General features: G+C 41.8%; 1 protein-coding gene across 1 annotated transcript; it reads right to left on the minus strand.

Annotated features, from left to right (window-relative positions):
• Window positions 1-13,775: 13,775 nt before the first annotated feature.
• LOC117477632 (transcription termination factor 1, mitochondrial-like) lies at window positions 13,776-16,107 on the minus strand. Its single transcript, XM_034124347.1, has 2 exons — window positions 16,043-16,107; window positions 13,776-15,365 (listed from the first exon to the last, which is right to left on the minus strand). Exon 2 carries the CDS (start codon window positions 15,321-15,323, stop codon window positions 14,175-14,177), a length of 1,149 nt encoding a protein of 382 aa, XP_033980238.1. The 5' UTR covers window positions 15,324-15,365; window positions 16,043-16,107; the 3' UTR covers window positions 13,776-14,174.
• Between the last annotated feature and the right edge of the window lie 117 nt (window positions 16,108-16,224).

Genomic DNA, 16,224 nt, shown 5'->3' on the forward strand with positions numbered 1-16,224 from the left:
CACTTCATTCATTGGTGTTTTTGAAAGAAAACACTTAATATGCAGATAGTTTTTGTCTTTAAACCTTCTGCTGTGTGTGAGTGTGTGTGTGTGTCTTTCAGAGATGAGGAGAGGGTCATCAACAGTACTTATGTTTGCCATCATCCCCCCCACTGACACACACACGCACACACACACACACAGATTTGCTCTAACACACTAAACACACTTTGTCTGTGTGGCCTTTTCCCTTCACAACACTGGTTGCCGACAGCAACATGCCCTGAGCTGATAAACGTTATCAACCGATACACACCTGTGCTTGTGCGCATACACACACAGGATGCACGTGCACGTGTATGCGTGTTGTGTGTGTGCGTTAGTGTGGAAACCGTATAAATGATGTTAGAGGGCCTGGGGTGACAACAATATACTCCTGGCTTGAGTACACGACACACATCATTGCACACTCAAACACACAATCACAAACACTTAAGAAACACACAAAAACATGAACACACACACACATATATGGGCACACGAGGCGAAGGCAAATAACATTTATACGCCTCTTTAGGGCCCGTCATTATCTCTGCCTTTCCACTGTGCAAGTATAAATGTGTGTGTCTCGCTCACTCACTCTGTCTACTCTTCAAAGTGTGTGTGTGTTTCTCTGTCTGCATGCATGTGTGCAGTGCTGGTCAGTCAGCATTACCCCTAGATTCCACCGGGTCCGGCTGCGCCGCGGTCTTGGTCCGACCTCCTCCAGCGTCATAACCAATCGGGCGCCTTTTCAGAAGCGGAGCGTCTTGCGTGCCGGCTCGCAGTTTTTGTTGATTTGGGCATATTTCCTGGACAGGCTACTTTGTGCAGACAAAGTTAATAATAATTGTAATATTCCAGTTATAAACGACATGAATCAAAGATGTGTTGCTGTATTTTAGTGGTAAAAAAATGCATTCATCATCATAATTATTCTATATATATATAATTTACACAGTGCCTGTAAACCGGAGGAGAACGCTGGCATTTCTCCTCCTACTTGAAAGACTACGGAGGGATAGGGTCTGCAAAATTAGTTTATTTTGGGGATTGACTGGATGCTCTGACCGGTCCACTTCCTGACTGGCGCTATGCAACGCCTTGCGTCGCGTCGAAAATAGACTTGCATCCTATTTTTTGCGGAGCCCAGCGCAGAGACGCTTCTGGGACGCTTCTAGCCGTAACGCAGCGCGTCTGGTGGAATAGCACCTATTGACTAGAATGGCCGCGAACGCGGCCGTAACGCGGCCGTAACGCGGCCGTAACGCGGCCGTAACGCGGCCGTAACGCGGCGCAGACGGACCCGGTGGAATTTACACAGTAGGTTCTTCATGCAACACTGGTGCATTGAGCTTATAGTTGATTTACATTTACAAAAAAGGGTTAAAATATGTTGATTTGTCCAAAATAAGCTAGCAACATTTTTATTGTTTTGGTCGAGACATCAGGAAATACTAGGGAGAGGACTCAACAAGACCACAATTATGCAGAATGTGATCAAGAACATCACAAGCTTTTAAAGCAGAAGTGCCCCTATCATGTGGGACGCCAGGTTTCCAGATGAGCACAACACCTTTTATTTTTGAACAAAATAATCAGCTGTCAGTATGCACAGCGGATGTGAGAAAATCCCTGATAGGAGTGAACATGAGTAAAGGTGCTGTGCCTGATAACATCCATGGATATGTGCTTAACAGCTAAATTGTGTCAGTTCTTTCATTTTACCATCTCACTGTCAAAGGAGAGTTTCCCTTCTGTACCCTGGTTTTGAGTACTGCATTCTCAAAGTAAATAATGGACCATTTCACAAACAGCTTTCTCACTAACTTCAGATTGGTGGTCACAATTCCTTCACTCTATTTGTGAGCACTGGAGCACACCAGGGCTGCATGCTCAGCCCCCTCCTGTTCAGGCTGCACAGCCATGACATGAGTAAAACTCTTGTCAAAGTTTGCAGATTACACTATACCATCATTGGCAAAATTCAATTATATAAGAAGAAAAGTATATCAATGTACAGAATACAAACTACTGCTCAACATCAGCAAAAACAAGCCGATTGTTTATTGTAGACAACAGGAGGAGAAGGCATACACCCCACTCTGAATTAATAAAGTCCAGTACGGGATGGCTCTGCTGCTACACAAAATATCACTGGTACCCATCTACGAAGCATTGTGATATTGGTGAGATGAGGTTAAAAGACAATACCCACGCAAGCCAGTCTGTTCACCAGGCTGCCATCTGGCGAGTGATACAAATTATCCTCCGTCGTACCACCAGACTACAAAGCAGCTTCTTTCCTCAGGCTGTGAGACTCCTCAACTCATCATCAACACTTCCCCCAAAAATGGGTTTTGCTCGTTTTCTGTTCTTATGTAGCATAAGGGACTACAACTGCATTTTTCGCAACCCTGTGCTGTAAAATGACAATAAATTAACCTTGAAGCTATGGCAACCGAGACACGCATCGTATGAGCGACAGTAATTACAAAAGATATTCAGCTTAAGTCGAGACACTTGCCTAATTAGAAACTGATTACTGGAAAACTCATCATATATTTACAGATTACCAGACTTTCTGTTGAAAAGGATAAACCTCTACCGTGCCAGAAGTATTTTTACACATTTGATTGATTGAAGCAAAAGATAAAATAGCGTTACCTAGTGCATTGGTTCAACAGTGTACAACCACTTCTGTTAAACAATTAGCAACAAATCAAATGAACATCAGATATGGTGTTAAGACTGTAAAACCACAGTGAAATTCAACATGTTATTTGTCCATATCAATAGCCAAACTATGCTGTGATCACAGTATGTTCAGTGTGGAGGATCCATCTGTCAGTCTACCAATGTTTGGTGAATGCAGGATGAAGTGTGGACTTGCCTGTTTGAAAATAACTTAAAATTGTTAGTGAAGATAAAATAAACTTGTGTTTTTTTTATGAGGAAGTGAGCTGTTTCCTCGTTTCATTTTATTTTACAGTAGTAGAGGAGAATACTGGAAGACCACCTGCTGGATACCAGGATTTTTTTGTGAGTTTGTTTTTCTCAGATCTGGGGATCTCTGATGAATTAGGGCTAAAAGCTGATCTCGCGCAAGCCCCATTCACTAGGAAATTGAAACGCATTACTATGAAAATATATACAATTAGGTCTAGTTGTATATATTTTTCTGAAATCACTGTGTTCCTCCCCTCTTTGTATTTTATAATAAGTATGGCTTCCATTTGTATTGTAAGTATTCAGAACTTTAAAACTATAATCTGTAGGCAAAGAGATGTTTTTATCCACAGCTAATAAAATATTACATGTTATTGTAATTTTGAGGAAAAACATCCACTGACTCTAACCAAGTCTTTGTGTCTGTCACAAACGTTTCAATGATGAACGCCAGTCACTCTGCCTTTGTCACCCTGTCAACCTCTCTGTCATTCACTGTGTCAATGTCAGCTAGCTGGCTCAGTATGGAGGGGAAACCAGCATCAATCAGGCATTGTCAGCAGCTTGGCCTATTATTTTAGAGGGATTATGATATCGGAGATTGTAGACCTGGGGGTTTACAGACCAGGAAACAAATACATGTTGAAAAGTGCCTCCATTAAGGCCTCATCTAGCTCATCTAACTGTGCAAATATTGGCAGTCATAAAGCCTGTTGTTTGTGAATCTAAAGTGCTTGCACGCAACGAGAATATCTGGGAACCTTGCTGGTTTTTATCTACACACACATAATACAAACACACAGACAGACTTGTGGCCTTCAGGAAGGTATTAAGGCAGTACGAGTGTGTATTATGGATTCAAACAAAAATTAATTGGAAAATAAAGGAAGAGGTTACCAGCAGAATGTCATTTATTCAGAGTGGATGGTGTGCATTTCAAATTATGTTTGTGTGATTGCATCGAGGTGGTATCCTGATGCCAGTTTGCATTGTCATAGCAAATACCCACACATAAACATGCAACTGATAACCCTCCTTTCCAGTCATTCTTTCTCCCCACTCCCTTTCTCTTTTCGTGGCAGTACCACAGTGACCCTGACAGGTAGAAAAGTGGTATTGCAGCCCCAGGAGGTGTGACTGGCGTACAGTGGTGTGTGTGTGTGTGTGTGTGTGTACTGTTATTACTAGAGATGATAAATCTTGTTAATGAAACCGACGGAAAGAAGAGGTCTCTTGAGAGGGGAAAGGAGGAGCACGAAGAAGAGAGATGAGGGGAGAAGGGCAAAAAAAGAAGGAGGCGGGGGAGACAGACAACAGAGAGAGCTAAAGGAGAAGGAGGGGAAGAAAAAGAGGTAGTAAAGAAAGAGAATGAAAGACTAGGAAGAAGACAAGAAACAGGGGAGGGAGACAGGGCTGAGGGAAAGAAACAAGGGGGAAAAGTTGACTTGTCGCTTTTTGTTTCATTGCATCATATATCAGTATTGAGAGAGTGTTGCAGAGGAACAGAGGAGGAAGACGAGGATGGTAGGGTATGAGAAAGAGACGAGCGCAGTCAAAGAGGAGGACGAAGATGAGAAAAGAAAAACACAACCTGCATTTCCTCAAGAAAATATGTGTGTGCTGGCTGAGTATAAAGAGCTGGATTGTTGCTGGTCATGCATATTAATACCAATAGAGTTTGTTAGATGTCTATTGGAAGGACACCGAATAAGGATGGAAAACCGGCAAGACACATAAGCAGACATATGGATGTTTTCTTCCTTTTGGAGAATAAAAAAAGCAGCTAGAACAGGAAGGCTCTGAAATGTGATATAGAAGAATGCATTGTCTTCTTGATGTGACAACTTTATAACTGAAAGAGAAAATGACCAATGTAGAAGTGCAATAAGATGTCAAATATAGGGCACAGTTTATTCAAGATATGATCAAAATAAAACTCCTGCAGGGTTCAAAACACTGTCAGTAGAAATATGTTGTTTTTATTCTGACTAATGGTTAGCAGCATTAGTTGGGATGTTGGGAAGTAAAAAAGGTCACATCTCTTTGACCCATAGACACCAAGTCCTCCCTAGTCCCTACCAATAAATAATATTGACTTAACAATGTAGTCTAAAATGTTTGTGGATTTGTTATTTTATATTTAACCCTTTCACGCATAGAGGCTACTACAGTGGACAGCTTTTCAAAAGGTGTTTTCTTGTATATGCATGGGTTTTGATGGCATGGTTGCACCATCAGCCACTACATAGGACCCTATTGCATCATCCCATACTGTACACTGCCACTCAGTGGAAAGTCAGTGTAAGTGCATGATACATTTCTCTAAACCAAGATGGACGACAGAAAGCCAGATGGACCAATCAAGCCCCCAGGAAGTGCGCCGGACTCTGATGAAAATATTCGTGCTGGCCAAACGGTGGTACTACACTTCCTTTTGGTTGCCAGGCCCGGAAACACTTTTTCCCATTGACTTACATGGGGAAAGAGTGGTCTGTAAATCGTTGGATAATTTTTTTTAAACTAAATAAACTACCCAGTATGAACACTTGTATAGCCCTTATTAAAAACATTCGTTCCTCAAGTTGTAAAAATGTGCTAATAACGTTATTCTGAGAGTTATTTCCCTCTGCATTATGAACGCGCATCTAACCCACGGGACCGCGCCGCCCGGCACGTTCATGTTACGTGTTCAGCACTAGTACATTAGAGATGGCAAATCCGGATCATTTTACGGACTCAGGGTCTTCTGAGTCAGTCATTGAAGAGATCCGGATCATACGAGTCATTTGAGTCATATGAGTCAGCATGACCAAGACCGTAGAAATCCTATTGGTGAAACCGAAAAGTTGATGCATTTCACGAGCATATTATTATTCCATATATTTTGAATATATATATATATTTGTATATATATATATATAATATCTGCATGTATATTTTCTATTTCGACATGTATATTTTATTTTTATTTCTATTCTTGTATATTTTGTAGTTTTGTTTTATTGTAAAATGCCTTTTATGCTGCTGTAACAACAATTTCCCAATTTGGGATCAATAAAGTACTATCTATCTATCTATCTATTAAACTGACGTTATAATTAACCTCCGCTACACAGTGTATTTTGCTTTAATAAAAAATGTTGATCACAAAAAAAAGGGTTATTTTGCGATTTGGCAAATCTGAGTCTGCTCGTGCATGAGGACGAGTCTGCTGGATCTGCTGCTATATACGGCTCCGAGTCCGCACGAGTCTGCTCTGCTGTGTGTTGCACACACAGTGAGTCAGGATTTGCGAATCCGAGTCTGCTGTGGACTCGTGCATGACGACGAGTCTGCTGGATCTCTGGATCTGCTGCTATATGGTTACGGCTCCGAGTCCGCACGAGTCTGATCCGCTGTGTGTTGCAGCGAGTCAGGATTTGCGAATCTGCGAATCTGCGAATCCGAGTCTGCTGTGTGGACTCGTGCATGACGACGAGTCTGCTGGATCTCTGGATCTGCTGCTATATACGGCTCTGAGTCCGCACGAGTCTGCTGTGTGTTGCAGCGAGTCAGGATTTGCGAATCTGCGAATCTGCGAGTCTGCTGTTGGAGCCGTCGGCTCCTCTGAGTCCCCACGAGTCTGCAGGAAGTTTCACTGATCCGCGTCCCCTCCCCTGAGCCAAACGATCACTTCTGGCAGCTATCCTACTTGCTAAAGGGTAGGCAGATGGACTGGGGTACGTTGTAATGTGATTTTACATGTTATAAAGAGAGTAGCGAGTGACGCAATTTATAGTTTTAATTTGTACGTCACACCCACAAGTGTGGGACTCAAAGGACTCGGGTTAATGGAGAGGGGAGACTCGTCACGACCAGCTCATTTCTAGGATCCGGGTTAATGATCCGGATGAATCAAGACTCGCCCATCTCTACTCGGGACTAGTCTTCACCTTCCCTTCACCCCGGCGAGGCAACAGCTGCTCTGTCTCTCCTCTTACCCTCTGCTTGTTGTATCACCACGCTATTTAATTAAACTCAACTCATTTGAACCTTTCCGGAGACTCCATTAGTCTCTTGATTCTAAGCTTCTCTCCTGGACGCGAGAACAACGAATACTTCTAACATTACACCAGCGACTGTTACAATGAAGGCTCGATAATTAGCTCACGGCATATAAGTGTAAGCAGGGGTAAAGTGCTATTTTTACAAGTGGGGGGTGGACCTCACCTCCTATACGAGGGTCCTCACCTCTTCTAGGGGGGTCCGGGGGCATGCTCCCCCGGGAAGATTTGTTTTAAAATATTGAAGTTAAATGCATCAATCTGGTGCACTTTGAGAGCAACATGAAGAGATCTACGGATACCTCTCTCAACACCCATATGAAACAGAACTGTAAACAGATTTTCTATTTCTTTATAGATATTTTACAAATCACTCCCCTTTTAAAACTGTATTCTTGTTTTACTGTCATATAGTATTTCATAACTGTTTTTCATTTATGCTCGTTTTTTTTTTAATACTGATCATATAAACGTGTGCCTCGGAAATACTTATTTACATAAATCGTGACCAACCCGTTTGAGACCCACTGAGATAACTTAGACTAAAGTTAACTATCTAAACACTGAGAGAGTCCTTTACTTCACCTGAGCTGAGGTTATTTGAGCCTCAATCTGACAGGAGAGAGTTCTCCCTCCACCTTAGGTGCGTTCACACCGGAGTACTTTGGTGTACTTTTCCCACAATAGTTCATCAGAACTACGATATATTTGCGTTCACACCAAAAAGCCCCAGGAACTAAAGTAGCTCAAATTAGTTCTTTTCAGTCCCTGCTAGAGAGCAGGGACTGTCGTGGGAGAAAATAGTTTGTACGTCTGATTGGCTGTGCGGAATGCAAACCACGCCCGTTTGACTCTGAATTTTTTTTTGGAAGCGGCCATTGTATTTGTATTGTATTTCTACTGAATGCCGTTTCCGTGGATCAGCAAAGTTAGCAGACCTGGCAAAGTCATGTCGGGACGACTACGAAGGTAAAATAAAATACATGCACTGCACTGTTTTAATCTGCACAATACTGGTCTTAGATGTACTTTTATTTGCTCAGTAGATCGAGCTAGCCATGCTAGAACTTGCTAACGTTAGGTCCAAGCTGGCTAACAACATCTAGCTAGCTAGCTATTCTCAGCCGTGCCCGCTATGAACACGTTTTGACTTGTGAATAAGTGTGCAATGTTCTGTAATTTGCTTCACTAACTCATGGCACTAATCGTGTGTTTCAGGCGAGGTGTTTCTCTCAGGATTAGAAACTAGTTTTCCCCTCCGGGATAAAACGATAATATAACGTTAGCAATTAGCATGCTAGCTGGACATAATGCTACCTCTGTATTGTTACCTCTAACAATACATTGTAGTTGCTATAATTTCAAGTAATTTGCAACATTCATTCTACATGTTAATGGTAAAAGCTTAAACAGTTGATTACCTGCATGCCACAAAGACTGATGTTCTAATATTTTTGCACATTTAAGTAGAAATGTAATTGAAATTCTATTTACTGCCTAAACATTGTTCCTTGTCATTGTATTATCCTAAATAGTTTGACCTTGTTTCCTCAGAAGGCTTCTCAGACTACATGGAGGATCCCTCAGTGAAACACAGTTTCAACGTTCAGTTCCCCCCCGCTGAGAGTAGGCAGCTCCACACCCTGTGCCCGGTCAGCGGACACCATCAGGACTACTATCTGATCACAGAGGATCCCATCCTGACCGCTGCTGCCATACTGCAGCAAACAGGAGGGAACGGAGGTGAAAACACACTTTATACATTTAGATATGTGGAGCACAAAGAAAAGCATTGCTAAAAAACATTTAGCAGCTAAACTGTGGATAACAAGTAAACCACATTGGTTTGTTATTCAATATTCAAAAGCTTTTTGAATCATTACATGTCACTTGTTAGACGCTTTTATCCAAAGCTTACATACTCAATACTGTGGGCAATCCCCACAGGAGCACTTTGGGGTGAAGTGTCTCAGGGACACAACGACATGCTGACTGCAGTGGGGTTTGAACCTGTGCTCCCCTGATCCGAACACCAATGCACTTATCCACTGCGCCACACGCCTCCCTATCATGTCCTGAGAGCCCTCCATCCCCCAATTGCTAGTGCCTTCACCATTTAAAATGTTAATAGTCAAATCAAAGGTGTTCCCCGTGTTCCTCCTGTTGTGTGCCTGCAGAGACAGACTCAGAGGTGGAGATCGCCCACAGTGATGACTCTGACGTGGGGGGGCTCTCTGTTATGGGCTGCTCCCCTTCCGGTATTTGGACAATGTTGTCTCGTTGTTGCGATTAAACTGATCTTGTATCTTGCATATTTCATCTTAGGAAAGTGGGCATGCGATGACAGCTTCCTTGACACCATCATGGCGATGGACCGCCGTGCCATGGTCAGCAAGGAGAATGAGGACCTGCGTGCCAAGGAGATGCACGACGAACGGCTGCTGCATTCACACAAGGCCCAGGAATCGAGGTGGAGCAACAAAATACCTTTCAGGCTGGGCTTCTGGCAGTGCTAAGCGAGCTGATTAAATCCAACAGGCCTTCAATACAAAAATTAAGAAAAAACTTGTCGTTGATAAACTGTACAATGACTTGTTGGGAGGCGTGTGATGCAGTGGTCTGGTGCGTTGGTGTTCGGATCAGGGGAGCACAGGTTCAAACCCCACTGCAGTCAGGATGTCGTTGTGTCCCTGGGCAAGACACTTCACCCCAAATTGCCTACACCTGGGACAGTTCGTTTTGTATTATTGTGATTATATATATATATATATATATATATATATATATGCCACTGTTATTAATACTGACACCTAACTTTGCACTAAGGTGTGTCTGCTGCTGAGCCTACCTATTGTTATTATATATATATATATATATATTGCCACTGTTATTATATTGTGTTGATACTACTGACACTTATTGATCTGCTGCTGATAAATAAAAGAGAACCTACATGCACGGCACTAGCATCATGACTGTCTTTGTTTAAACCAGCAGCAGTGCACAGACTAACCTGTGTGTGTGTAACGTAGTTCTTCAGGTGTGTATGCTTAACATGTATGTATTTATCACAGTAAAGATGGTATACAACAGTTTTTAACCTCATCCCATTGTCTTTAACACACATTTAACATAATAATATACTCATTAATATACAAATATACAGTATGAGTACTGTTTTGATACTGACATTTAATCTTTGCACTAAGGTGTGTCTGCACTATTGTAATTGTGTCTGTTGACTGGTAAATAAAAGAGAGAACCAAATGCACTACAAAAGATCAGCTTTATTGTCAATTTACAATTTCCATGCTGTTCAGATGCCTCTCCCCAACGTTGCTTCCAGGCGAATTGTTCACCCAGAGAGAGCGCGGGACACGACGCGTTCCGTAGTATTCGCATATCTGGAAACACATACAAAGACACAAATTAGCCCTACATAACTCCATAAATCCAACATTAGATAGTATTAATGTAATTTAATGAACGTACCATTGCTGTTCTTTGGGCGTGATAACGATCATCATGCTCAGCTCTCCTACGGCGAAAATGTCCATAGCGTGTGCTTTTCGTGGTCCAATCCTTTTATTAAGGCTTCTTAACCGCCTTCGCCTCCGACTCAGCATTTATATTGCATTTGAATGGTCTATTTGTATTTGTGGTTATTGGCTTAAATAACTCAGTTACGAAGCTGTATAACATGACCACCAAAACGTCAACTCCATACCGTGCCTGAGGTCGGAAGGTAAACAGAAGCATACAGCGGAAGCGGAAGTTTTTTTTCTTCTTCTTCTCTCGGTTTTTTGGCGAATTGCAACTTTAAGGGGCATACCGCCACCTACTGTACTCGCCGTGAAGTTGTTTGCGGCCTGCCAGTAAACCCAAAGCAGAAGAAGAAGTGACGTCAGCGGCTCATTTGCCTAATCCACCCCCAGGAACTCATTTTGGTGTGAACGCGATCTGCTTTAGTTCATCAGAACTAAAGAGCTCTCATGAACTAAAGTTCTCATGAACTACTGTGGGAAAAGTACTTGGTGTGAACACCCCTAAAGTTGTTGAAAAAGCTCCTTATATCCGTTAGCTTGGCTAACTAGCACCAGATGCTAACCACAACGATATCCGGGCCCGTTCTCATTTCATCAAATTCCCCTCCTCGACTCCTATCCTCGAGACTTAGTCCCGCCCACAGGAGATGCGAGCGGAGGAGGGGAAGCAGCAGGCGGTTAGAGAAATGAGAACTCCTCTCATCGGTCATTTTAAAGAGACGTCCATTAATGATGACAGGAGGCACAGCAGCCCTCTGTCTGATGGACAGATGTGTTCATGACGACTTATATATTCACAGTGCGGTATAATGAGACAATAACAGGACACACACACACACACACACACACACACACACACACACACACACACACACACACACACACACACACACACACACACACACACACACACACACACACACACACACACACACACACACACACACACACACACACACACACACACACACACACACACACACACACACACACACACACTTTCAGAATCAAACAGAGCACTCTCATAATAACATAACACTATCAGAGACTGGATATATCCCCCCCCTCTCCCCTCTCTGGTTGCTACAATGAGGGAAATAAATGACGGGCCAAAAGTTTTATTTACAAGTAAGCAGAGGACACCAAACCAACTGAGACCTGTCTGTCCGCTGCATCTACGCACACACTGTACCACACACACGCACCTACAGCTCCTAAAGCATAATCAGGCTACAGCCGTTGTGTATTTATTATGTGAAGCACAAAATGGTTTTAGAAAAATATCGACTTTGTTTGTAGATATCTACTAAACTAAAGCAAATAAAGAGAGTAGGCCTGTTATACTGAGTGATATTGATATATTATACACACTGCTCTGCTTTCTGCACGGACCTCACAGCTGTTCTCACTGTAAACATCGCGTCGCGATGAAAGCAGTTAATAAAATAATATCCAAGGGATGCATGCAGAGCTGTGATTGGCTGAGATAAGTCCGGCCGTGCGTCTCTCAGTATTGAAGATCTTTCTCCACAGCTCCCAGCGCTGTTCTAGGTGTTGAACGGAGTGGGTGATAGCGTGAGGATAACGGGATATGATGCTGGCGATTGTGTTAGTAGGGACACCTTTTTTGTCCAAAAAGAGAGCGACAGCTTGCTCATTTGTGAAGGCTTTACGAAGCACCCCGGGCTGACGCAGGCGTGCCATCTTCAAGTCAACTCCCATTAGGGTCTGATTCTCCACCAGCGATACATTCTCTGGGGTGTCCGGCTGCTTTCGCTCCTTACTACCTGTAGGAGCAGTGCATAGCCTCCTGGGAAGACAGGTTGGTGTCAACTGTACTGGGATGAGCCCAAAGCACCGCTGAAATGTCCCTGGTTGATGAAGCCTTTGGAGAGCCCTTACTCCGGGTAATGCTGCCATTTGTAAAGCTACTTTGTAACACCTCTGCCTGTTTTAGAGAAACTGAAACAAAAATAAACATGTTTAGCTAAACAATGATGAGTCAAAGGGAAAAATTCAGTTTGAACGTAAACGGCATACTGTTTGTTATGTAATTAATATTTTGTTCCCTACTTAAATAAAAGAACAGTAAATATGATCAATAATATGTGAATCAAAATTACTCAAAATGCAGATATATATTTTTTAGATAGAATATATTTTAAATTCGGTTGGATTCTATGTTGAAACATGTCTGAAGCATTTTAATGTTGTAAGGTGTTGATATAGAGTTAATCTCCTATCAATGGAGTTCATTTCATTTGTTGATCAAATTGTGTATTTAACATCTGAATCTGGGAGATATTTCTTATATCTACAGATACATGACAATGTCAGCTTCTGTTAAGACTCTGTGCTAAGGGAAAACTCACATTATTCTAATTTCTTACGATGAGGCAGTAGTTATTGACTACCTTGAAACCAGGTGATGGCTAAATGTACAGATATATGACAAAAACACACCACGAAGACGAGCTACAGCAGCTACGTCAGAAACTTTGTTTGCCCCCAAATGAGTGCCTGAAAGTATTGACCGAAAACGTTTAAACATTTAGTATGTACAATGAATTATCAATGTTTCAAAGCGATATTCCTTGTGAAGAAATTAGATTAAAAAAGCATACCATATACGTTTGGTTTCTCTAACAAGCGCAGCAACAATCCCACGGCATGAGGAAAGACATGTGCAGCAGTTTGGAGAGGTCCGGGTGTACTGGCAGACGAACATTGGTTCCGCGTCTTTCAAATTCATCTCAGACATTTTCAGAATAAACTATAAAACAATTGAAATTGATCCCTACAGTCCAGGAATGAAGTATACAATCAGATTACCCATATTACGGAAATCTGATGGCCCAATAAGCTAACGTCACACTGTTCTCACAAATCCTAGCAAGGAAAAGCTCCATTATGTTTAGAAAGATAAAAATATTGCTGGCAGGGTTATATGTTTTGCAAATAAAATAATAGGATTTATATCATATATTTTCTTTAGAGGCATTCCATCATTAAAAAAACAAAACCTCCGTGCATGTATTCTCCCATACAAAGATCATTACAAAAAGAAAGACTAACCTTGTAACAGTCAGATCACTTTTATTTCGAGATTGTATCCTCACATGAATTCTAAGAGCAACTCTCCAACATGAAATGTATACATGATGAAGAAATAAAATGATCAAATCAATGGAAGAGGATTTTCTTAACAGGTGAGTGATACAAAAGTACAATCTTTAACAATAAATGACTAGCCATTAGAACTCAAACAGTCAGTCAATTGACAGAACATTGAAGCAGCAAGTTTCTCAATTGTAAGCATTTGCTGCACTAGTTGTGATAGAAAAATAAAATGTCTTTGTGTTTTTGGATAATTGGTTGGACAAAACAAGAACTTTGAACATCATACTGTGATTTAGTTTTTCCTTATTTTACAGACCTTATGATTAATCAGGGAACATGTTTGTCATAGCCAAACCAAACCAGTGTTACAAAAGAGACATCCAAAAGTCAGAAATCATATTCTACTTACTAAATGAACAAAACATGTTTGTAAAGCAAGCCCAAGTAAAAGCAGCATCCACAATGATGTAACATCATATAACGAAGTTATATTCTGTCCTCAGGCATCAAGTCTTGCAATCTTTGCAACAAAGCACTTTTGGCTAGAGATCAGAACGTTGATGCCTTTCTCCTGAAAGTCATATCCCACTCTCTTCAGCTCCTCTAGTCGCCCTAAGATGTTCTGTGTGCTGTAACCTAACACTTTGGGCTTTCCCACTATCTGCTTCATTGTTATTCCCCCTTTTAACAGACAGTCCAGTTTAGTGCTGAGCCCGTCCTGCGCAAAGTTCAGAACTATTGGAGAGTTGAGGATTAGTTCCTTAATGTCAGCTTTCTGACAGCCAAGTGCTACCATCTTTTGCTCAAGACTTTGAAAATTATTTTTCAGATATTCACTAGAAAGGTACGGTATTTTTGCTCCAGACCTTTGAAAGAGGTCGAGCAGTTCTGAATTGCTCAACGTAAGAGAAGCTCTAAGGAAGTCGAAATTTGTCCTGACATTCTTCGTGGTTCTGGTGAGAATGTAAAGGTTTCTGGATATTACAACTTTAGGAAACTGCTCTGGATTCTTCCCGCCAAGTTCGGCATATATTTCTTTCAGAAAGGCCACCCTCTGCTTGTTCAGCTCTAAGCTGTTGGAGAATGTCCGCGGCGCTGTGGTCAGCAGACGATGGAGGTCTTTGGTGTTCAGTCCCAGCGAGGTGAGAAAAGTGATGTTGTTATCAAAGTTAGCAATATTACTGGAGCGAAAGAAAGAGTCAGGTGAGCGATACAGGATGCTCACAATTTCGTCATCAGTATTGAAGATCTTTCTCCACAGCTCACAGCGCTGTTCTAGGTGTTGAACGGAGTGGGTGATAGCGTGAGGATAACGGGATATGATGCTGGCGATTGTGTTAGTAGGGGCACCTTTTTTGTCCAAAAAGAGAGTGACAGCTTGCTCATTTGTGAAGGATTTACGAAGCACCCCGGGCTGACGCAGGCGTACCATCTTCAAGTCAACTCCCATTAGGGTCAGATTCTCCACCAGCGATACATTCTCTGGGGTATCCCGCTGCTTTCGCTCCTTACTACCTGTAGGAGCAGTGCAAAGCCTCCTGGGAAGACAGGTTGGTGTCAACTGTACTGGGATGAGCCCAAAGCACCGCTGAAATGTCCCTGGTTGATGAAGCCTTTGGAGAGCCCTTACTCCGGGTAATGCTGCCATTTGTAAAGCTACTTTGTAACACCTCTGCCTGTTTTAGAGAAACTGAAACAAAAATAAACATGTTTAGCTAAACAATGATGGAGTCAAAGGGAAAAATTCAGTTTGAACGTAAACGGCATACTGTTTGTTATGTAATTAATATTTTGTTCCCTACTTAAATAAAAGAACAGTAAATATGATCAATAATATGTGAATCAAAATTACTCAAAATGCAGATATATATTTTTTAGATAGAATATATTTTTAATTCGGTTGGATTCTATGTTGAAACATGTCTGAAGCATTTTAATGTTGTAAGGTGTTGAGATAGTTAATCTCCTATCAATGGAGTTCATTTCATTTGTTGATCAAATTGTGTATTTAACATCTGAATCTGGGAGATATTTCTTATATCTACAGATACATGACAATGTCAGCTTCTGTTAAGACTCTGTGCTAAGGGAAAACTCACATTATTCTAATTTCTTATGATGAGGCAGTAGTTATTGACTACCTTGAAACCAGGTGATGGCTAAATGTACAGATATATGACAAAAACACACCACGAAGACGAGCTACAGCAGCTACGTCAGAAACTTTGTTTGCCCCCAAATGACTGCCTGAAAGACCCGAACAAGTATTGACCGAAAACGTTTAAACATTTAGTATGTAGGCTACAATGAATTATCAATGTTTCAAAGCGATATTCCTTGTGAAGAAATTAGATTAAAAAAGCATACCATTTACGTTTGGTTTCACTGGCCGTGTCTCAATTCAGGGGCTGCACCCTTCGGAGTACGCAGCCTACGCGGTCCACGGAGGACCCAGCCCACGTAGACCGGGTAGGCTGGACCGAGCGGCCTACGAAATGAGACGGTCTAGCCTATGGAGGGCTTCGTATTTACGTCACGTGATACGCGCT

This window comes from Trematomus bernacchii, unplaced genomic scaffold (assembly GCF_902827165.1).
Source record: "Trematomus bernacchii unplaced genomic scaffold, fTreBer1.1, whole genome shotgun sequence".
In the NCBI taxonomy this organism is placed as follows: domain Eukaryota; kingdom Metazoa; phylum Chordata; class Actinopteri; order Perciformes; family Nototheniidae; genus Trematomus; species Trematomus bernacchii.

Bases quoted from the DNA above. Each gene is read 5' to 3' on its own strand.
- LOC117477632 (XM_034124347.1), bottom strand. From the start codon at position 15,323: ATGGCAGCATTACCCGGAGTAAGGGCTCTCCAAAGGCTTCATCAACCA.